This window comes from Catharus ustulatus, chromosome 7 (genome assembly GCF_009819885.2).
Source record: "Catharus ustulatus isolate bCatUst1 chromosome 7, bCatUst1.pri.v2, whole genome shotgun sequence".
Classification (NCBI taxonomy): domain Eukaryota; kingdom Metazoa; phylum Chordata; class Aves; order Passeriformes; family Turdidae; genus Catharus; species Catharus ustulatus.
Genome location: NC_046227.1, coordinates 40197481 through 40220818, shown reverse-complemented (window position 1 = coordinate 40220818; position 23338 = coordinate 40197481). Strand labels below are relative to the sequence as shown.

The window sequence follows — 23338 nt, the reverse complement described above, 5'->3', positions numbered from 1 at the left end:
GCTACCCCCCAGTTTTGATGCAGATTTTATTGGCAGACATCAACTTTAACATATATATACCAATATACCAGTTTAAAATATTCTTTTAGTAAATATATTACTGAATTACTGAGCATTGTACTCCCAAGAGAAAACTTACCTCTCCCCTGATACTCACTACTACTCTGCAACTACCTCCATTAAGAGAGAATCAGGTTGCATAAAAAAAAAAATCTCAAACAGCCAGAGCATGCAGGTGTGTGTTTATGTACAGACAAATTTCCAGTCAAAAGCTTTAGCAGTTGGCTCAAATTCCAAGTGACTGACTTGGATTTTGCCTTCCATCATCTGGAAATTCAAATAACAGTGCGAAGTTGTGGTGTTTTAAAGAATTTCCTCTCACAGTATTTCCCCCTTTTACAACTTCCCACAGAGCAAAGAGCCCTGAGCTCTGCCCAGCGAGGCCATATGGGACATCTAACCCCCAAAAATGCACCCACACACTCACCAGCCACACAAGAAAAAAGGAAAAACCCTTCTTTCCATCAATACTACCAAGGAAAACTGTTTTGAACTTTAGAAATAGCTTACAAAAGTACATGAAGGCTTGTCACAGAAGAGTTCAGATCCAGGTGTTTTTCTGGCAGCTGGCTGTGCAGCCCTGCTGAAGCTCTTACCTTCACGTTGGGTGTGTAGATGTTTCTTAGGGAAGCCAGGGCTGTAGACAGTCCATCAGTGCTATAACCAATCCACAAGGCCTGCAGGTGACTAGAAGAAATTCCAGTCCTTTTACTGAGACCCTGACAGAAATGACAGAACAGGAAATCTCACTATAGAATTAGAAATCCTATTTTCATCTACAACTCAGTGTAAAAAGAAATTAAATCTGTATCTATAGCACTACCAAGTATTTTGAGGAAGCTCCCAACAAATTATTCAGAGGAGAATCTCTATGATGCATTCATACAAATAGGTCATAATGTGTACTAAGCTGCAAGCTTTACCTTGAAAATATGAGCTTTCAGGATATGATGGCCAAGTTCCATAGTTTGCTGGCGGTTTAATTTTCCCTCCTGTCGAGAAAACATGAAAGCCAGTAGAGCATGTCCATTCCTAACAAAAAGGATTAAGAGAAAACCACTTTTATAACTGCATTTCAGTACATATTCTAACACATCTTCATGCCTGTTATAACAGTTCAACTGTGTCAGACTACTGAAATATACCATCGCATCTGAACAGAATTCTTTCCATAATGAAATAATGCAAAATGAAAACCAGCAAAATTTTGAAGATGAAACACTGGTGGTAGTTATCTCTGTGCAGTCCCCTCACAGGGGGTTGTATCAGCTTTGAAGTGGTTTACACACTGCTCCCTTTTGCATTCCCAGAGCCAGGAACTGCAGACATCACACAGAGAAGCCAAACCTTTTAGAAGCACAAGATCTGAATACTTGCAAAATTTGACAGAAAAATGTGTATTTAGTAATTCTACATCTACATTAGTGGTGGTCAGTGTTCTAGGAAACAATGAGAGCAGCACAACCCTGAGGAAACAAGGTTATCACAAAGTATTTGTTAATCAGACCACACACTGGAACTGGGCAACCAGCCATATGCTAGCTGGACTCTTCAGACGGGGGAACGTGTGGGAAGGGACTTCTCATTCCATCTTCAGACATTTCTGAACAGAACTTTGCACAATCAGAAGCTTTACCTGGGCCCGGGCAGCCCCCACTGCTGCTGGGCCAAGTGCTGGGAGTTCCTGTGGTGGGACCAGGGCTCCACTAGGCTGCAACCCCCAGTCCCACCCACACCTGTTCTGTTACAGCCACTTGAAAGCTCAGACAAGTCTTGGGCTGGTAATAATTTTAAATGTCAGAATCATCTATTCTTTTGTAAAACCCAAAAGCTGCAAACCCCAAGGAACATGGGAAAAAACATCTGGGGAGCCAACTGTGAGAACATGATGGGCAGTAACAGCCACTGTCTCCAACTCAACCAACTCCGCTCTCCAAGTCACACAAAGTGAGCTGGAACAAACTGAAACAATGCCTGCAGGATGTAACTACAGCACAAAATATCTCAATATTTTTACGTTTAAAAAAAGCCCAGATGATCTGTTCCTTCTATTCCTGCACTCCACATTACATAGACAAGGTGCTGTGCAGGGGATTCTCAACAATTCTGCTGTGTTAATAACAATACAGCACTCTAATTTCTCCATGAAGGTAGCAAAGTCAGATGCAAACTTCTGACTTCTAAAGAGTCAATTACACACTGTAAACTTTGAGTCTTAAGTCACATTACCTCTATATATATATAAAAGTTTTTGTTTTGGAAAAAATTAGGTGTACTTGTATTTTAAAATCACTCTTTCCCCTCACCAATTGCTGCAATCAAATATAAAAAACCTAATTTTGGCTATTTGAACATGAATTACTGCAGTTTTAATTTACCTTGGCTCACATAAGAAGTCAGTGTTTTCACCTTCTGCTCTCCAGACAAGCCATTCCCTGAAGGACGGATGGCAGAACATGCGTGTTTTGTCACGTCTTTTGATCAGGAAACAGGAAAGGGCTTCCATCCTCTGGCTGAAGTCTTCCCACTGTTGTTCACTGTTTATTTGTCCTGCATTAATAGCCTGGAAAATCTGGTCATCTGTCATGGGATGCAGGGATGCCAGTGCCACATTAAGTATGGGCTGAGCTCGCTCAAAAGCAGAGTTTGTCATGAACTTCATATTGCACTGCAGTAAGTACAGCTCTGACAGAGACACAGGAACAACCTTGTAGCTTGCACTTTTGATTACTAAATGACCTTTTTGGAAAAGATCCAGAGTGAGTTTCAAATAGAGATAAGATCCCAGGCTTCTCATGATCAGGTGGTTACTCACTTTCCCAATTGTAGCTGCATCAGCTTTTCCATTTAAAGACATGTTGTTTATAATTTCCTGACTGTTATTAATTCTGTGCTGAATGTAAGCATTCAAATCATCCTGAATTCCTTTGTTGTCAGGAAAATTATCCAGGGATATTGGGACAAATGGTAGTGAATTTACCACTTCCTGTGAGGGAGAGAAGAGAAAAAAGAAAAAAAAAAATAAAAAATCAAATCAAAGATATTACAGTATTCCAGCACTGAGAACTCAATGATGCATCTCTGCTACATTTCCCTTCTGTACTGAGTACCAGATTAAAAAGGAATTCAGTATGCCTGAGATGGTTTTGCAAATATTGCCTCCTCATAAAAGGAACACCAGTATTCCCACATTTTATAATTTCTCATAGGAAGGTCTCAAATATTTCACTGACCAAACTCAGCAATTGAAGTGGATGAGAAATGACCACTTCAAAGTTAAGGAAATGGAAAACAGTTACCAGAATTGGACCCTAAGATAGGCCAGGGAAAGGGGAAGGCAAAAAGAATGATTTAATAGGCAGGAACGTTTCATTTAGAAGTATCACAAATGACAAGAGAATAAAGACTCCCCAGAGCAACTCACCTTCCAGTGCTAATGCACCAGGAAGGTGCTGTGCACACATCCCCAGCCCCATGTGCCTGAAGGTACAAGTACCAAGTACAGCACAGACACTTCAGCAGCTTCCCCTGAGCACACTTTCATGTTTCTGTTATACAGATTACTTTTATGTTTATATAAATAAAGTTCCGAAAGACCTTTATTTAAAGGAAACATTTCTGCAACTTCTAACTTAAACTTCATACATAAAGTAAAATTTCTAAAGTTTTATTTTAAAATTTTTAAAATAAAAGTTTAAGAATCAGAAGCTTCTTACATAGAGTCATGTATTAGAAAGAAGGTTTAACAAACATCTCCAGACTTTCGCAACAGAAAAAGGAACTCTATTCCACTTTATGTAATTAAATGGATTTCAAAAAGCTACACTTTCAGACTAGTGAAATGCTTTAAGACACACTTCTCCAGTCTCCAGAGAGGGGACAGTCGCTGCTACAGAAATCCCTTCTTAAACTCAAAAATTTAGCTGAGAAACAAACCTTCAGCCAGTTAAACACTCTGAGTGCTAGTGGTAAGAAGGCAGAGAAGAAATAAACTCTCAGAGGCTGTACTGCAGCACACCTGCACCTTAGCACTGCACTCCTGAGGTACAAGGAACAAACCCAAATTTCATCATTCCTTGTATTATCAACTCTACTGGCAGCTGCAATAAAGTGATTCACAATGGAAAAGGCCTCCAACAGTGTATCTGTGTGCTGCAAATAAACATGGAACAAAGGAAAGAAAAAAATCCAAGAGGCCAAGTTCCTCAAAACCCAGTATTTTTCATAATAATGAAGCTGCACCAATATAAATGATTATTTGGTCTTTGAGGGTAAGAAAAGCATTAAAAGGTGTTTTTACCTGGAAATTAGTTCTTACAGTCACAATGAGCTTCAGCCAGGGAGGAAACTTATAGATTATACTTGCGATAAATGAAGAAATAGTGTCACCATAATCAGGTTTATGAAATTCAGCATCATTTAAACCATCTACCAAAATTATGTAGTCTTCCTCAGGAATCTTCTGCTCTGAAATTTGAAAATGAAAAAGGAAAGGATAAAAATACATTCTCCCTTAAAGTGACACATCTTTATTCTCAAATTCCATATGCCAATAACAAAAATGTATCTTTATGCACACTAGTACATTTTACGGCATTGAAGCGTTATTTAGGAGATTAAAAACAACATTAGGAGACTAAAACCAGTTTGAGCAGGAATGAAACACTCAGTTCATGCTTAGGCAAAGCCCCCATTCTGCCACAGATCAGGTATCTGCTCAAGTTGACATATGCTGGGAAGCAGTTGTTTTCAAAAAGAGTTTGCTAGGGTCTTATAAAATACACAAATCATGTTGCTGGGGGGGTCTGTGCAGGGACAGGAGCTAAGTGATGATCCTGGTGGGTCCTTTCCAGTTCAGGAGATTCTGTACTTGTTGGAAAATTGCCACATCCATTTTAAAAGCAAGCAAAACCAATATCCACTTTGCAGATGTTTAGGTCCAGAAAATTAGAAAGTATGTGACAAAACTTGAACACATCTTAAAACAAAATCCTTTAATGTGAATGTGCCAGTCTTAACTTCAAGTTCATAGCTGTCTTTCCATTTTCTGGCAAAAAAGGTAAATATAAAACTTGCATAACCTTCGATAAGTTCCACAGAATTTTAATTTAAACACGAATCAACTGCTCAAAACTCATCTATTATTGTTAAAACAACTAGCACAGTTAAGGAATCCCCTTCTCCAGGAAGGTTCTGCTTTATTTATTTTTAATACTTTTCCCCACTCTTTATGCAGTTTAGATTCCATTTCCAAGTCGCTCTCAATTTAACGTACCTCTCCTGAGGTTAGAAAGTGGTTCCAACACTCCCCTTTTGAAGGCTGCTGCAGGATCCTGGACACAAGACCTGAGGCTCAGCATGCTCTGCAGGTGAGGCTCTCTGAGGAGCAGCTCTCTGTAGGCTGCCAGCTGCTGGGAGCGGCACAGCAGAGCTGCCACGCTGTGCACGAACTCGGGCACCAGGCACGTGTACGTGTTATCAGCCTGGCAGTAATGGTAAGCAACCACCTGCACAAATACACAGCAAAAAGCATCACCCTTTCAGAATTTTGGCTGGTTACTAGTTATGATAGTGTTATTAAATTTCTCTCTCGACTATAAAATCCTTTTCAGGATCCTTTTATCCTTTTATCCTTTCCCATGCTGTTAGATCCCACATCTCTGACAGCCTGGGTCAAACACAGGGAGGAAGGCAATGAGAAAGGTTTTTGACCTTGCAGGGCATGCAGAGAGGAGAAGAAACCAAGGTGTCAGATTCTGGTAGGAAAACACAACAATTTGAGTTTGTGATATTTGGATACAGTGGGTAAGCAGCTGATTAACTAAGCACAAGAAAAGTAACCTGAGGGTCTGACTAAGTGACCTAGTAGCTGTAAATTAACAACACCATGTCCCACACTGTAATGACCTAAGAACTAATCTGATCAGGCAAAAGTAAATGACAGACAGTTATTAAAGACATGCTTCCATAAGCAAATGGAGAAATACAACAACTGGCTTTAGTATTTAAAAATAAACCAGGATGTAACCCATATTTCTTTGGGGGAAAAAGCCCCAAAACAAACCACAAGGAAAACATGGTGTTCACAGTGAATAAAAAGCCTGCACTTCAGTGGTTCTCATAACACTGCTTCAAATGAATATCTGTCACTTTAAAGACTGCAAATGTTAGAGATCTCATGTTCTCCCTACAATTATTAATATAAAATATGCAATTCAGACACTCATTGATTTTACTACTCACGCAAAAAATAAAACACCTAACATTAATCTAATACAAAAATTACTTCAGACTCTGAGTATGGAAAATAAAACTATATTCAGACTCAGCCTGTATCATAGCATACAGATGTCTTATACAAGAACCAAACACTTTCTCTTCCCCACCTCCCCCTATCCCAAATTTTGCATTTGGAAGGTACACTGAGTAGCTCCCAGTGAAAACATACAGCCCCTTTGGCAAGGAAAGCATGCCAACCTCCCACACCCACACACAACTGGTGAGCAGCTGTTCAGATAACTCTTTCTAAGGCCATGCAGGATTCAGGTGATCCCCTGACATGTACAGGGGCAGGCAGCTGATCTCACCAGAGCCATCATGCAGAGGTGCCCAGGTGCTGCCCCTCTCCCAGCACGCCTGCAGCCTCCAAGGGGGCTCTGCAAAGCAAACTGAGCCCCAGGGCAGAGGGTTCTAGCACACTGAACATCTCCGAGGAAGTGAGAACTCACCTTTGAGGCGAGGCGTCTCACAGAATCCCCTGTGTGAGTTTTGCATTCAGGAGTGCCAGGACCAGTCAGAGTCTTCATTGTACTGGTGTCACCTGACAGAGGGGCACACGGGGGGAACTGGCTCAAGGGAATCTCCTGACAGGAGTCACCACCTGCTTTTAAAAGGCAACAAACACAAGAGAGACCAAATTTACTGATAGCAGATTTCTTTCTAGGAAAACACCACGGATTATCTTACTGCTGGAGGAAAAACTGAAACTGAGAAATACCATTATAAAAGAAGTCTGAAACTAGTCTGATAAATACAGGCACACATTTGCAACTTCACGATTTAAAAACAACTCAACTGACTTTTAAATCAAAACTATAGAATTACTGAAAGCAAAACCATGCTGATGTGGAGAGTCTCCTTCAGAAAATTACATACACAATACCTCATTTAAACTAGTAGTTACTGTATGACTAAACTCTTGGGAAATTTACATTGCTGTTATTAGCAATAATAACATTTGAAGTGTCAGTCAGGGAAACAGCAGTAATGACAGTCTCGCCATCCTTCCAGCTAATGCAGGCACTGGACTGGTCTGGTGACAGGAGGTTACGGATCCCAGTAGGAGACAGAAGGGAGCTCTGCACAGCCTTATCCTCACCTCCACAAAAGTTCTGTGGAAAGCATACACAGCAGGTACACAGCAGGAAAGAAACACTCCCTTGCTCCCTTTCCAAAGCTGCTGCAGGCACATCCTCAGATCTTGGGGTGCGCTGCCTGACAAGAGGAAGAGATCCTGCACACTGCCTCCGTGTTACCACCTCTGATGGGCTGAGCCCACGTGATGACACTTTGAAGGCATTTGTCAGAACAAAACATTTTAACTCCTTCATTTGCTCATCGGAAGAAAAAAGTGTTTGCTAAAGACTTGATGAGATCTGACTACCTCGAGACAAAAAAGCAAATATGTGACTCCTGATGCATATGAAACCAGAGCATTACCAAAAAGAAACATACTTTTAGGAGATGAACTTGGGCTGTTGGAGGCTATTTGTCTCATGCGACTTCCATGGCAGCTGAGTGCCACCAGCCGTGAAATGACCGCAGTCTTCCCAAACCCCACGTTTCCAGTAATGACTGCTCCCCTGCTCTCTGCCGGGTCAGGATTCTGCAGTTTTTCTTCAATGGTGTGAAACAGCCACTCTCTTCCAACAAACACCGAGTCTGTGGTTATGCTTGGCACCTCAAACAACAGCGGCTTCAGCAAAATATCCTGAGGCTTATAGGGGATGAAACGAGCTGAAAAGGTGTCAGGGAGAAAAGCTTATTAGAAGAAACTTGACATGCAATCAAACAGCATGGTTGCAGAAGGTAACATTATTTAGAAGCTTTGTTACAGTCATAATCAGACACTCTAGTGCTTTCATCATGAAAACAATAAAATCTGATTGCCTCAGTTTAGGTCCTCTCCATAATTTTTGCATGAATTAAATTGTAGAGGAAAGAAGCTACAGGTATAATCTATTTTTTTACAACTGAACTCAAGTTAGTAAGTTGTAGAATCCAAAAAGTTTTCTTAAAAATGCATTAATAATTCTACAAATGGGGAAGTGTCATTTTTCAATTTAGAGTGAACTATGTTCACCGAGCACTGTTAGGTCTTTAAATCTGTACAGACATTTACAGAGACACAGAAAAAGGTATAGAGAATAATCTAATTTTTCTGTTTTAAAAAACCCCTTAAAGTAACACAAAAACAATTACTGCCTTGTTTTTCTGTACTTTTCAAGTCACTTTTCAAGGATCTGTAGTCACACCTTTGATTACTCTGATATATACACCTGGGAAACACCTGATGACTTAGGAAAAAATTTGGGTTTGACTGCATAAAATACATTAAAATTTAGAGGAATAATAATATTCACCAATATTATGCCCTAAAGATTCATTAGCCAAATGTAATATTACACAACTTCTGTTTCAGCCTTCATCTGTGATTGTGAAAAGCCATAATTTGAAGAGTGCAGCATAATATCTACGTACAATCCTCAAGGTCAGTTTTAGCAGGAATTCATCTTAATTTTTCTGCCTTTAATGGTTATTAGTTGTAACAAATGCACACACATTCCATCTCCAAACCACAGCATTGTTCAGGAAAAAGTGTAGGCAAGCATCTTGGTGGCAGCCACACAGAGTGGCTCGTCAGGAGCAGTGCACTGGGACAGGGCTGCCCACAGAGCTCTCAGCCCCCCACACCCCAGAGTGCTGGAGCAAGGTGTGACTGCAGCCAGGTGCAGCTGGACATGGCTCTGCCTTTACCTTCCTGCTGCACTCTGCCGCCAGCAGTGTTGTGCCAAGGTAAGCGGATTGAAGTTCGTAAAGGAGTATTTCTTTGTCCATCCAAATAACTCAGATCTTCCAATTTGGTTGAACTTGTTGCTAGAGAATGAAAGAACTACACTTATTTCTCTCTCTATACAAGTTACAAATAATGTAATTATTTATTACAGTCCTTCATCCACATGTTACTTACAGAGAAGTTTTTCTATACAATGGCCATAAAGTCATTAATGTTGTAACATTTACAAAATGCATTTCAATCAAGTTCACTAAAGATTTAGGGGTTTTCCCTGCTTAAATGGCCCTCAGTTCTCCCCTCCATACAGTTTCCTTTTTTACTGTGGGAACAAGCAGGTCAGTGAGACCAGAAGTGTTAGAACAGGTTTGGGTATTACCTGCTAATACACTCCCTGTCAGCAGGCAGAGTCCTGGAATAACTGATGGACTTCTCAAGTGTTTCAGAAGTCCTGACCTAATCAATACCTACCAAAAAGCAAGGTAACAGCCTTCTGGATGACAGTTTTAAACAACTTAGGTAATGTTCATCTATTCAGCTTAGAACATAAGCTTTTTCTTTTTATCCTATAGCGATATCTTCATACTGACAACAGAAAATTCAAAAGAAATGTCCTATCATTAAGAACACCCTTGGGTTTTGACTCCAGGACTTTACCTGCAACAGAGTTTGGACGAGGCATTATTAAAGAGGCAGAACTCTGAGTGTAAGGAAGGGGACCCTCTCCTGCTGGTACTTCTTTTGGCAAATTCTCAGAAGATCCAATGGCTTCCTCTTCTGCAACTGGTGAACAATTATCTGTTCTTCGATCACGGCTCATGCCTTGGCGTTTTCCAGCTCTGAGACTCCCATCCTTACTCCATTCTAAGCTGGATCCACTACGATCATCATTTTCTGATGAACTTGTTATAGTGGCTGAAAAGGAGGGAAAAAAACCAAGTCAGAGAAATATGGCACACACATTAGAATTTTCTTTGTCAAACGGCATTGTGAAACATAAATGACAAAAATTCAATGTTGTTCAGAGGTCTGTCACACCTAAAATACATAATCACATCAGGATGACACTCAGCCTGCACTCATATACCTGGCAAACTGATCTTGACAGAGACCTTCCAGCAGGTAAGCTATTTACTGCTCCTTTCTTAAGCACCTACTACATTTCACTATCAGAAAGAACAAACAGGATAAATCAGAACCAGTAGAGCATATTAATAAAATTCCAGATTATATTAAACATACTGATTTATGTTTTTAAAGAGTGCTGCAGTATAAATCAGATGCTCAAATAAAGGCTTGGGGAGAAAGGGGACTTTTTCTGCTATGAAAATTTCATATGCCTGGCAATAAGCAACACAGACCCAGAGAGACCCTCAGCTAAAAGGCAGCTAAGACCACCAAGGTGCTTTTGGGTACTGTGGTACAGAACAGCAGCTCCTGCTGCTGCAGTGCCTCCCTTGGTGAGACACCACCTGCATAACCCAGTGGGACCCAGATGTTCCAGTTTGGTCGCCAAGGGTTATCAGTCTGTCTGTACTTGTCTGGGACTGTATTTAATCCAGGCCTCCTGTAATGTGAAGACTTTATGTTCCTGAAGACCTACTTGAGTAATGTTCGATAAAACTATGCTAACCTCCTTACCCAATTAGGAACACTCTGCAGATATATTCTTTTTTTGTATGACTAATACTGAAACTACTCTGTTTAATTTAAAAGTTTTTTAATTACATACATTAAACTCTCACGAAGTAACTGAACAACAAATATTCAAATATTTATTAAAGGTTAAGCCAGCACTATGCACTTTGAACACTTTAATAAAACAGAGGAAAACACAAAATAGGATGAAAGGGCATCAGGATAAAAAAAAAAACACATCAAAAAAAGTCAATACCATTTCAAACTATAATAACTGTGTGAACCAATTTAAAAGTTAAAGCCATATTTGTGGTTATTCTACACTCAACTGGCCCATTCCTTAAGGAAAATATTCTGGCATATAGGACCGATAACAAAATGCAACCACAGGGGTGGTTCCTGCAATGCTGAGCCTGGTCCAGCCAAGGAAGGACCAACTGTTCTTGCACAGCAGCAGCACTGCAGCTTCAGCCATGCAGGATGCTGAGGTACTTGCACAACTCTGTGTTCCTCCAGCTTAGGCTCACACTCATAAGAAATAGAAGACCGGATGCTCCAACTCAACAGCTCATATTCTAAGAAATAACAATAATGACATACAATTTACAGGCAGTAGAAGAAAGAAACCCAACTTCCCAGGCACTCCATTAATCTTTGCACATACTTAGATTGTACTTCCATATGATAAACTTATTTTATTTTTATTGTCATGTCAAAAAAATCTGGCTCTTCCTGAAGTATGAAATCTTTAGAACTTCAATTCCTCTTGGAGTGAAATGTAGCTCCAGGAAATCTGGGTGCTCAAGATTTCCATCCTGACCCAGCAGCAAGGATCCAGCAAAGCTTTTCTTTCGGCCAGTAGCCCAATCTTTTCTCCTATGTAGCTCCTTGCTGAAGTTTAAAACCTGCCTTTACTACATTACATCAAACTCAACAGAAGCAAACAAAAATTTGGCTACAGCAGTAAGAGTGGAAAACTAAAGGAAACCTCAACTGGAAATAAAACAGAGGAAAAGGGAGAAAAGACCCATTTCCCATCAGTCTGCTGCTCCAGAAAACATAGTGGGAGTAGAAATACAGAGGAGGCTCATGTAAATAGCATGAAAGAGTAAGATCTTTTCATGGCTGGATGGACTCTGTCTAAGACATCAGAAAACATATACTTGCTAGACATTATTTAAAATGCACATGTGCTAATAACGAATGTGAATGCACAGACATACTTGTATATAAAAACCAAAAGCACAGGCCCCTTATCAGAAAGGTGCCTCTCCTTGGTTTCATGCCTTTATAGATGTAAGGGGTCCTGCCACGGGAAGCCAAGAGACAGGGGCTGTTCAAATTCTCCTGGGATCTGAGACAGGAACAGCAGCTCTGCAGAGCAGCAGCAGAAGCTTTCCACGTGGTCCCAGCCATGAACCATACGTACTCGACTGAAGGAACCACCAGCAAGACCCCTCTGTTTTTTTACACTCATCCTTCCTTTTCAGTAGTTCAATAAGCAACTTTTATCACTGTTTTAAAATATTTTCTTTAAAACACTGGTACTTACAAGGTTATACAATAATGATGTTGTCATGCCAGTACACTATTTCAAACAAACCTGAGGCCATTATGACCTTATTTAGAGCATGGACATACTCTTGAACTATTTCAAGCTTGTCAGGCATGGCTAGTATGTTCATATCATTATCTACATTTGTGCTCTTTTTCCAAAAGCAACAATTCTGATATATCCTTTCCTTTATGATGAAGATGTTCATGCTATCTCAAAATCAGATCTTATACAAAGTTGATCATGTATCAATGTGACACGGAACGAGCACACAAAATCATTTTCTTCAACTGAAACACTTCAGTTTTATGCAAGAGTCTCTTGACCCATGACAATGTCTCTTAGGGTAACTGATCAGTAAAAATGATTTCTACTCAGCTGTTGGTACAAGGAGCTTGCAGCAGTTGGGCTGTGAGGGTGGCTGCCTCCAGTGGCCACAGGCTCCCCACATGAGATGAATACACACCCTCAACTCAGCCATTTTCAACAGAAAGATCACACAATTTCATCTCTTCCTCAATGCCCTATTTTAGCTTCATTTTCATGTCAACTATTCAAAAGTCTGCACTTTTTTTAAACAGTTTGATTTAGGCTATTCTCATAAGAAATCACATCAATATTGTTTCCTCAGCTGGAAATTAAATGAACTTCAAGCCCTGCCACGCTTCACCATTATGAAAAGCACTGTCAAGACCTCTGGAAAAGAAAAAAAGCATAAGAAAAAAAAATGGAGAAAAGGAGAGAAAATTAATTATTTCAAAGGAAAAAGTGGAGAAATTAGAACTGCACCAGGAAAACAAAAGAAGAGAAATGCACACGTAACAACAGCAGATTTTATAGCCAAGAACAGGATTTCAGTATTTCAAATGGGATCCACAGGCAGTGTAAAACCAAACATGGTGCCATAAAGCATCTGCTCAGACTTGCACAATTCAGAGGAAAGTAATGCTCAGGAAAATGCTCACCTATAATGCCACTGTCCTTGCTCTCCAGGGTGGAGCTGGGGGTGCTGATGGTGCCACAGGGACTGCTCTTGCTGGCTGCAGCTTTGCCAGCACAGCTGTTGAGGGTGGAGCAGGGGCTGTCGGTGCTGGGCGAGGTGGTGCTGCTGGTGAGGGTGGAGCAGGGACTCACTCCTCGGCTGGGGACTGCACACTGCCAGGGGAGAGCAAGAAACACTCACTGCACAGCAGGCAGGACCTGCTGTGCTGAAAACCAGAGATTTTGAGCTGAGGTAGGATAAGAGCAAAGCAAAGAGCCCATTTTTAAAGTAAAAACTTCAAGAAGTGAAAGCTTTGTCTAGACTGGGAATCTTCATGTTCCATATTACTCTTAAAGAGTGACCACTGAGTTAAAAAGGGAATTTCACAGTTCAGTGAAAAAGCTGTAAGGTAGATTTCTTCTCTATTTAACACTTTACTGGATACCCCTCCCCTCCACCTCTTGCATTTATTCGAGCTGAAAAACCTAGAACTGCTGTCTTTCACACTGTCAGTGTGAAAACCCAAACTAATGCACTAAGATTTAGGAGGGCTGGGACTGAAAGTGGAGAGAGTAAGGGGGTAGTTACTGTGAAGTTTTAGTTAGCAGATGAGTTTGGTGTACATAGCAGCTGCCTGCTCCTTTCCAATCCCTCTACCCCAAATGACAGAGAAGCACTGCCTGATTGACGTGAACTTCTCAGGAAGAAACAAACACACCCCTCTCCTCAAACATGCTCCCAATTTTAATAAAATGCTGGCCCTCTCCATTCTTGAAAAATCACTGAAAAGAGAAAGCAAAAATTTCCTCCTAAATATTAAAAGCAGAAAGAATTCTACAAGCTATTCACATTCACAGTAGATCAGATTTAATGTCCAGAAATGATGAGAAGTCTATTCAGTTTGTGTGTTTTCAAATTGTGAATTGATGTTGTCTTCTTGAAAACAAATACTTGTTGAAATTGAAGTCCAATTCTATTACTGTATCTATTAAAATGGATGGTGTTTGGGTAGATATATATGAAGTAGCTGCAACTAGTAGATAGAGGAAATAACATTAGTCCTCTCTGAAACAGGATGAACATTAAATATATTCCATTATCCTACCATAACTTCGCTTTTCTCTTCCATGTGAGCAGAAGTTGGGATTCCTTCCCCCAGTAAAAACCCCAATCTTGTCATCAATTCTTGCGCTGCAGGAGAACAGCTTGAGTCTTTGTCAGGCTTTGCTTTGGATTGGGAGGAAAAAAGCTGAAGGTTAGAGTCTTATATTTGGAGACTGTTAAAAGAGGTAGAAAAAGTACAACCAAATTGACCAGCAGACTTTTAATTGCTGCACAGCTCTAGGGGAGGAAAAACCCATCTGCCAGTCAAAGCAGAAACGTTTAAGTGCAATCAGTTCATCACTGGAGTGATGAGTGACAGAACACAAGGATTCTCCTAAGAGCAGCATTAACCTCAATGTTATCAAAGCTTAGCAGCAATCTGAAACTATATTTCTCTCATACAAAAACGTGGAGAGTACAGATTAATAACACAAATGTTTTGTAAGCTCACAGTTAACACTAGAACTAGTTCCAAAGATTTTTGTTTTGCTTGCTATGCAAAAGATGTGACACCAGTTCTAAATGTCCCAGCTCTTCTGGTGCAAAGTTATTTAATTTTATCACTACAGTGCTTTGAAATGTCTTCTAGCATCCAACAGATATAACAAGACAAAATTCAAAATGAGGCAAGCTGCAACAAGAGCAGCCAAGCACAGCTCTGCCCTGGCACACACTCTTGCTAATGCAATCTCACAAACATTTCCAGCCATTTTCCTTCTTTGATGTCAGCAGTCTGGCATCACCCACCAACCTGTGACCATCTGCTCTGACAGAAACATTGACAGGGCATTTATTTATTTCATCCATTATTTTAAAAAAACAAAAAACCAAACCAATATATATACATATACACACACACACAGGCCTTCCCATCCTCAGATGTAAACAGCTAAATTAATACAGAGCATCATCTGATCACTAGGAGAAGCAGCTCCCAGCGGGAGCTCTTATCCCCAGAACTGCCAAGGGGGACACAGAGGAGCAGCTGCAGGGCCACTGCCCAGCCAGCACTGGGGCTGCTGCGAGCCAGCAAGGACACCCCAAGAGCTCCAGCACCTCAGCTTCTGGAGGAGTGCAGCAAACCGCTCCCAACTGCTGCTGAGTGCCTCAGTGGGCGAGAGAAGTCAGTGCCCAGACCTGGGGACGAACTTCAGGAGAGGAGACACATGTGCAGTCAGCCTCTCCATCTTTGTTTCACTCCAGTTCAATGCCTACTTGAATGCATGTATTTCTTAATTTGGTGGACAGCTTAAGGTTTTACTCTGTGAGACTGAATCCCAAAAGAAGGAAGTCTATGAAAGTAGACAGAAAAAGGTTTTTTTTAACTCAGAATTTTCACAAATTGACTGGTCTTCAAATATTTGCCTGGAAAATATATTTTCTCCTAAAAAAGTAATTTTAAAGATTACAGTTAATCTTTAAATCACAATCTTGGAAACTACAGTTTGTGAAATCAACACATTCATTCATCTCTCAAAATTACAAAAATTACTAATATTATTACTTGAAAATTATAATATCTGACAAGTCTGAGTAAACATTAGGCATACTACCAAATTCAGTCTGTAACAGAGACCAAAGCTAAGAGTCCAAGGTGTTTGAGCCAGCATGCACTGTTCAATCCTGGAACAGCAGAACCTGGTGCTGGTCTCCAGCAGCCTCAGCCACAGCACCTGGGAGCACAGCTCTGTGACAGGAGAACATCACAGCACGGCCAGACTAGGGGACAAACACTGCATGCTCTCCCAGCTGGACCTAGAATTTAATGCCAGCACTAGAAGATGCCTATGAAGAAGGTACAAGAGCAACCAGGGTAGATGGTGAAAACAATTTCAAATAGTTCTGGTTTTGCTACTAAGCATCCATATATTAGAAAGGAAATACAGACCTTTTAAACTGTAGTTGTCTTTAAAATTGAAACATATGAAAAAAAAGCAATTTTCACCTGGAACACTATCAGTTATATCCACTAACCTTAATGAAGTTAGTTAAACTGAAAAATTAATCTAAAAATACATGACATATACTGACATAGGTGTCATGACATTCACTGTAAAAGCCACACTGTCACTCACTAGTCAGATTTACCAACATGAAACTTTCCAAAGCCAGTAAGATCTAGGGAGGTGGCATCCCCCAGCTTTGTCAACACAGGAATCAACTGTTACTGCCCTAGTCAGGAAACTTTTACAAAATTTCTAAAACAAAGCACTACAAGGCATGCAAAGCTACACATTTGAGCCAGTTCAGAAAAACGCCAGAAGGCCTTAGCTCTATGTGGCAGCCAGGGGCACCAGGACATGACTTTGCCTGCAGCACATCAACAGCCCCAAGACTCTCTAGAGCCAGCCCAAAGTCAGGGCAGGTGTCAGGGCAAGCAGCTCCTGTGTGCAAAGCTGCTCCAGCACAGAACCAACTCCTCCGCACAGCTCGTGAGGGCACTGTGAGTGAACTCGGCACAGAGCTCTGCCCAGCACAGCCCAGCACAGCACACAGCTCTGCTCTGCCCAGCACACAGCTCTGCCCAGCACAGCACAGCACACAGCTCTGCCCAGCACAGCACAGCACACAGCTCTGCCCAGCACAGCACACAGCTCTGCCCAGCACACAGCTCTGCTCAGCACACAGCTCTGCCCAGCACAGCACACAGTTCTGCTCTGCTATGCCCAGCACACAGCTCTGCCCAGCACAGCACACAGCTCTGCTCGGCCCAGCACAGCACAGCACACAGCTCTGCCCAGCACAGCACAGCACAGAGCTCTGCTCTGCCCAGCACAGCACACAGCTCTGCCCAGCACACAGTTCTGCCCAGCACACAGCTCTGCCCAGCACAGCCCAGCACAGCACAGCACACAGCTCTGCCCAGCACAGCACACAGCTCTGCCCAGCACAGCACAGCACAGCACACAGCTCTGCCCAGCACACAGCTCTGCTCTGCCCAGCACAGGACACAGCTCTGCCCAGCACAGCACACAGCTCTGCCCAGCACAGCACACAGCTCTGCCCAGCACAGCACACAGCTCTGCCCAGCACACAGCTCTGCCCAGCACAGCACAGCACACAGCTCTGCCCAGCACACAGCCAGCGAGTGCACTGTGAGCGGCGCTGTCGCGGGCACAGCTGAGCAGGGACTCACACAGCAAAGAGATGCTCACTCACACCTCGGGCACACACTCGCTCCCCTAGCACACACTCACACTCACACTCCCCCCAGCACACACTCACACTCACACTCCCCCAGCACACACTCACACTCCCCCAGCACACACTCACACTCACACTCCCCCAGCACACACTCACACTCACACTCCCCCCAGCACACACTCACACTCACACTCCCCCCAGCACACACTCACACTCCCCCAGCACACACTCACACTCACACTCCCCCAGCACACACTCACACTCACACTCCCCCCAGCACACACTCACACTCCCCCAGCGCACACTCACACTCCCCCAGCGCACACTCACACTCCCCCAGCACACACTCACACTCCCCCCAGCACACACTCACACTCACACTCCCCCCAGCACACACTCACACTCACACTCCCCCAGCACACACTCACACTCACACTCCCCCAGCACACACTCACACTCCCCCAGCACACACTCACACTCACACTCCCCCAGCACACACACACACTCACACTCCCCCAGCACACACACACACTCACACACCCCCAGCACACACTCACACTCACACTCCCCCCAGCACACACTCACACTCACACTCCCCCAGCACACACTCACACTCCCCCAGCACACACTCACACTCCCCCCAGCACACACTCACACTCCCCCAGCACACACTCACACTCACACTCCCCCAGCACACACTCACACTCACACTCCCCCAGCACACACTCACACTCCCCCCAGCACACACTCACACTCCCCCAGCACACATCACATGCACTCCCCCAGCACACACTCACACTCACACTCCCCCAGCACACACTCACACTCACACTCCCCCCAGCACACACTCACACTCACACTCCCCCAGCACACACTCACACTCACACTCCCCCAGCACACACTCACACTCCCCCAGCACACACTCACACCCACACTCCCCCAGCACACACTCACACTCCCCCCAGCACACACTCACACTCACACTCCCCCAGCACACACTCACACTTCCCCCAGCACACACTCACACCCACACTCCCCCAGCACACACTCACACTCACACTCCCCCAGCACACAATCACACTCACACTCCCCCAACACACACTCACACTCCCCCAGCACACACTCACACTCACACTCCCCCAGCACACAATCACACTCACACTCCCCCAGCACACACTGACACTCCCCCCAGCACACACTCACACTCACACTCCCCCAGCACACACTCACACTCCCCCAGCACACACTCACACTCACACTCCCCCAGCACACACTCACACTCACACTCCCCCCAGCACACACTCACACTCACACTCCCCCCAGCACACACTCACACTCACCGTGGCCGCTGGGCTCTCCCGGCTCTGGCCTCCTCTGGCCCAGCTCTGCCTCCCCCGGCACCCTGGGGCTCTCCACATACTTGGGCTTCCTGACTGGACCTGCAATGGGAACGAGCTGAGCGGATCTAACTCTTTCCACAGGGACCACAAGGCTCCTGTGTCCTATATCTATGCTCTATGATGTAAAAAAAAGCAGAGAAATTACTTGTATCACAAAGATCAGCGAGCTGCTGCGCTTCCACTCTGGTGACAAACGTGCTCCAGGCTTTTCAGCGCGTGAGGTCTGCTGGCAAACCCCCGCTGTGTGTGGTGTGCCAGCTGCACACGGGTGTCCCTCCTCTCCTCAGCGCTGCTGTCTAACTCGGGACTGCACCTCGGCTCCATCTCAGGGACCTGGGCCTGATGCCAGCTGTCCCACATTGCCCTTGAAAGGGGCTTCCCCCTCTCAGTTCAGCTCTTCATCCTCCTTGGTTCAGAGTTCAAGGGCACACCAAAGCTCTCACACACTTTGTTCATTAAAACCCCACCCTATATCTGGGCTGTGGCACTTAAGCCACATTAAACCTCCCATCTTTCCTTTTGGAAGCAGCCTCAGAGGGTACATTCAGTCTCTGAAAACGACACTGATATCTTGCTCTTTTTCCTGAGCACTTTAGGACTCGCTGCACGTCTCCTCTGCGGCCTCGGGCTCCAGGGTGACACTGGCCCAGAGCTCTGAAGGCCTGGCCACCCCATCACAGGGGAGCACACATCACCTGCCCACAACAACCTGGCTGGACCCATCTGCTCTTTCAGATTTCCACCTGCAAGTACAACTGACAACCTAATGCCTTAGCTAAGAAATACTGGTCAGGAAGTGTCAGTCCTACACAAACACATGGTAGAGATTCTGGAGTGGATTTCAGTTTTTACACCACCAGCTTGGCACCAACACCAGAGGGGGCTCTTCCAACGCCACTGTCTAATAAAAATAAGGGGCACTGGCCATGGCGAAAGCAGCTAAAAATACATTCCTTTGAAATAAATTCACATTCTTTAAGGAGACCATAGTCCAAACCTGTCATTTGTAAGCAGAAGTATAACCAAACATGTCAAAGTTTGACAGTAAAAAGCATTCATTCTAAAAGAACCAAAAATAAGTGTAGCAGTTGTAAAATTAGATCAGCATGGAAAGATCTTCAGGGTGTATTTTTAGCAATCATGCCTTAAGCTGTGGAGGAGACCCTCAGACCCTTTACTGAATTTTGTTCCTCACAAGCTGCTTTGGAAGTGACTCACAGTACTTGCAAACCTGATATACAACACTGCAACAAGTAGGAGAATTCATGGTAAGTTTGTTTTCATGCACTAATCCCTAACAGTACACATTAATTAACCCTTGGGTGAAAAGGGCTCATTCAAATATGAACTGCATCTGCAGAACAGCAGCTCTTTTCCAGAAGTGCAGGATGGCTGAATCAGGTCTGACAGCAGGTTCAGCTGGGACAGGGATGTCCATCACCCCTGATGTTTTATCGCAAAAGGCAGAAGAATCTCAGCAAGAGCAAACACCCTCCCTGCAATGCTCCTGGGACTGCTCTGAGCGCCTTAGCATGTCCTGACGCAGAACTGGCCACTTGCTCTTCAAGATGGATTTTTCTTCCAGGAACTAAGCCCAGCCTTTCTTTCACAGCCTGCACCACCAGCAGGTGAACACAACACTGCCAGACAGGGCCTGCCCTGTCTCCTTTTCACAACCGCCTTTCCTGCAGGCAGACACTGCTCCAGCCTGTTACCATGACTTCTCTTCAGTGCCATTCCACACCCACCGTCACTCCTGAGCCTGCTCTAGCTCTAAATCTAGTGCAGATTTTTAAAGTTGCTATCACCAGCTACACCAGTCTCCTCCCAAGGGGGGACAAGTTACAGATTTATACAATTCCATACCTATCCTTTTTGAAAGTCATCTATTGCTTTGCTAGCAATTCCTAGTGCTTCTCTGACTGCAGAAGAGCTCATTTCTCAGATGATCACTGTAACTGTGTGTGTGCAGCTCCATCCTTTCCCACTCACGAAGTCAGCACTAAGAGGATCTGTAGCTGCACTGACCCCAGGGATTGCTGATGCAGGACCCTGGAGCTGGGACAGCTTAGAGCACGCAGGAGGAACAGTCCCCAGGGCTCCCAGGGCTAGGGCACAGACCTGCAGCCTGGGCTGAAACCAGTTCTCTGACCTAGTCTAGTCTCAAGAATCAGGTGTGAGGATTAATTTGCGTATTAATTAGAAGTTTTAATTGAAGTTTAACTTCAAAACTTCTTAAAGTCCTGTTGTACATTTATGCAAGACTCTCCCAGCAGCCACCTCTGGCATTCACTTATGGAAATTCACTGATTTCAAAGGAAACCCTTCTCTGTTAAAGTATTACTGCATCATTGATATCAGGAAAGCAGCAAACATTTTTTTCAAGTGCAGTAGCAGCATCTTTAATTCATATCTTGAACTCCACAATTCATTTTTTGGGCACATTCCTTATAAATCAATATTTTCCTTCTTTTAGTTAAGTCTCCTAATCAGACTACAATCAACTATTACCCGTTTAAGACAACAAATACTGGTTTAGCTGCACACCTGTAAGATAACCAATCCAAACAATGTTCATTCTAGCTTTGTAGTAGAAAAAACTCAACTGAGAGGACCGAAATTAGAATTTTGTTCTACTATTGTTAGACAACTTTATCACTACAACCCAACAGAGGCTCCTTTGCAGTCCTTTCTTCTTTCACTCCCCGTATCCTGAAAGATCTGTAACTTGCTTTCATGCTACCAAAACAGAGAGCTTTTAAATCAGGACACTAGCATACTCTTGTTACTACCCCTGTCCCAGATACCACACAGCTAATTTATATTAAATCATCTTCCATTAGCTACAGTTTGGTGAAAGTCAAAGGAATAGCACAATGTTTCTGTCAGCCTCCTATCACCTGGTTATGTGTTTGTACAAAATCATGATGCATAAATGCCAGTGCATTCCCAGCACTGTAGAATCTTTTCCCTTGGCTGTGGGTCGCAGTGGAATGACTTTGCAGCCATTGTAAATATGGCTTTTCAGTCACAACTCATCTCCTGTTGAGCATTTTCTGTGCTGACAAAGCCCAGCTTTTGGCACTCTGTTCCCAGACCTTATAAACTCCAACCTGTTGAGTGTCTCCAGAGGAACAGGAGCATGGAGAGTTTCACTTGTCCCTCCTGCCCTGACCCGAGTGAACCCAAGTGATGCCAGCGTGCTGGAATGATTTCCATGCACAGAATGCTGATAACAGGAGCCCCATGGAGCCCCATATTTAGCCTGGCTCCCACACCAGTGGGTAGGCACCACTGAGGACACAACTGCTGAAAACTAACAACTTTCTTGTCTCTTCCACAGGAACTTACCTATTAATACATTTCTGTATGGAGATACAAGCAAAATAAATGAACTGTAAAAGCCACGAACAACACTCACTCTTACACAGTCACTAACACATGCACAAACAAAGCTTTTTGTAGTAGTCCTCCACCTGATAAAATAACCATAAATAACCAGGTTTAATCATATTCAGACACTTCAATATAAGTATTTGCAACACCAAATAGAATTCATTTTTTGCCACATGAAACAACACATTCTATTTAATAACCAATTACTTTTTTAACCTGGAAACACGCACTGCTCTGGCTTTTGTTGCAAGTTTAGTATGATTTTACTAGGTTAATTTATGCAACATTTATCAATAACCGAATTAACATGTTCTGAAGATTCCAGTTGCTCGTTGCTTCATCTTACCTGGAGACTTCTTGTTTGCTCTTGCCTGCATCAGATAGGACTGGCGTGGCAGCAGGGGAGAGGACGGCAGTGACATTGAGACTCCCTTGGCCAAGTTTGCTCTGTAAGTGTCCTGGGAGCCTGGCTGCTCGCCACTGGGGAAATCTGCATTGTGGCCAGATGTTGCTGTAACCTGTGAGGCATCCTCTGGGCAGCAGTCACCTGCTAAAAATAAAATTTTGTCATCTATTAGGTGATGTGCCAAAATAAACAGCCTAGAGTTGCATTGAAACATTAGTATTTAACACAATAAAACATTTGCCAGCAACAACTGAGTGTGACTTGCTCTACCATGCCACCTCCACTGCAGAATCCAGACAACCACTGGGAAAATGTAAGTAAACAAGTTAGCAACATTTTAATTTAATATAATAAAGAGAAAAAGGCAGGGAAAAAAAATCTCACTTTTAACAGTCAGCACTTTTCAGATTTCATCCTTAGGGTTAAGTTTCCTAAGAAGATAAAAGTATTTTTCAAACTAAAAAGGTGTTTTAGCATCACTGTATTAGCATGAAAGTCAGGACCACCTGAAATGCTGTTTACTGAACTAGTTAAAGGAGGGCTGGGTTACCCCCTACATGTAAAAAGGTGAATTAATAAT

The 23338-nt window shown here is 43.3% G+C and overlaps 1 protein-coding gene across 10 annotated transcripts in view; it reads right to left on the bottom strand.

Moving 5' to 3' along the window:
- TANC1 (tetratricopeptide repeat, ankyrin repeat and coiled-coil containing 1) overlaps window positions 1–23338 on the bottom strand; it is a 65201-nt gene that overhangs the window by 12166 nt on the left and 29697 nt on the right. For 6 of the 10 annotated variants that reach the window (XM_033064847.1, XM_033064851.1, XM_033064852.1 and 3 more), the window contains 13 exons: window positions 22699–22902; window positions 18897–18995; window positions 14414–14535; window positions 13292–13481; window positions 9791–10048; window positions 9097–9216; window positions 7795–8076; window positions 6789–6943; window positions 5336–5567; window positions 4361–4527; window positions 2439–3046; window positions 984–1092; window positions 657–779 (listed from right to left, as the gene is read on the bottom strand). In XM_033064847.1, the coding sequence (XP_032920738.1) occupies window positions 657–779; window positions 984–1092; window positions 2439–3046; window positions 4361–4527; window positions 5336–5567; window positions 6789–6943; window positions 7795–8076; window positions 9097–9216; window positions 9791–10048; window positions 13292–13481; window positions 14414–14535; window positions 18897–18995; window positions 22699–22902 (2669 nt within the window). Of the gene's footprint in view, window positions 1–656; window positions 780–983; window positions 1093–2438; window positions 3047–4360; window positions 4528–5335; window positions 5568–6788; window positions 6944–7794; window positions 8077–9096; window positions 9217–9790; window positions 10049–13291; window positions 13482–14413; window positions 14536–18896; window positions 18996–22698; window positions 22903–23338 lie in introns of those variants that run through there. The other 4 variants (XM_033064848.1, XM_033064849.1, XM_033064856.1 and 1 more) reach the window with 4 other exon arrangements.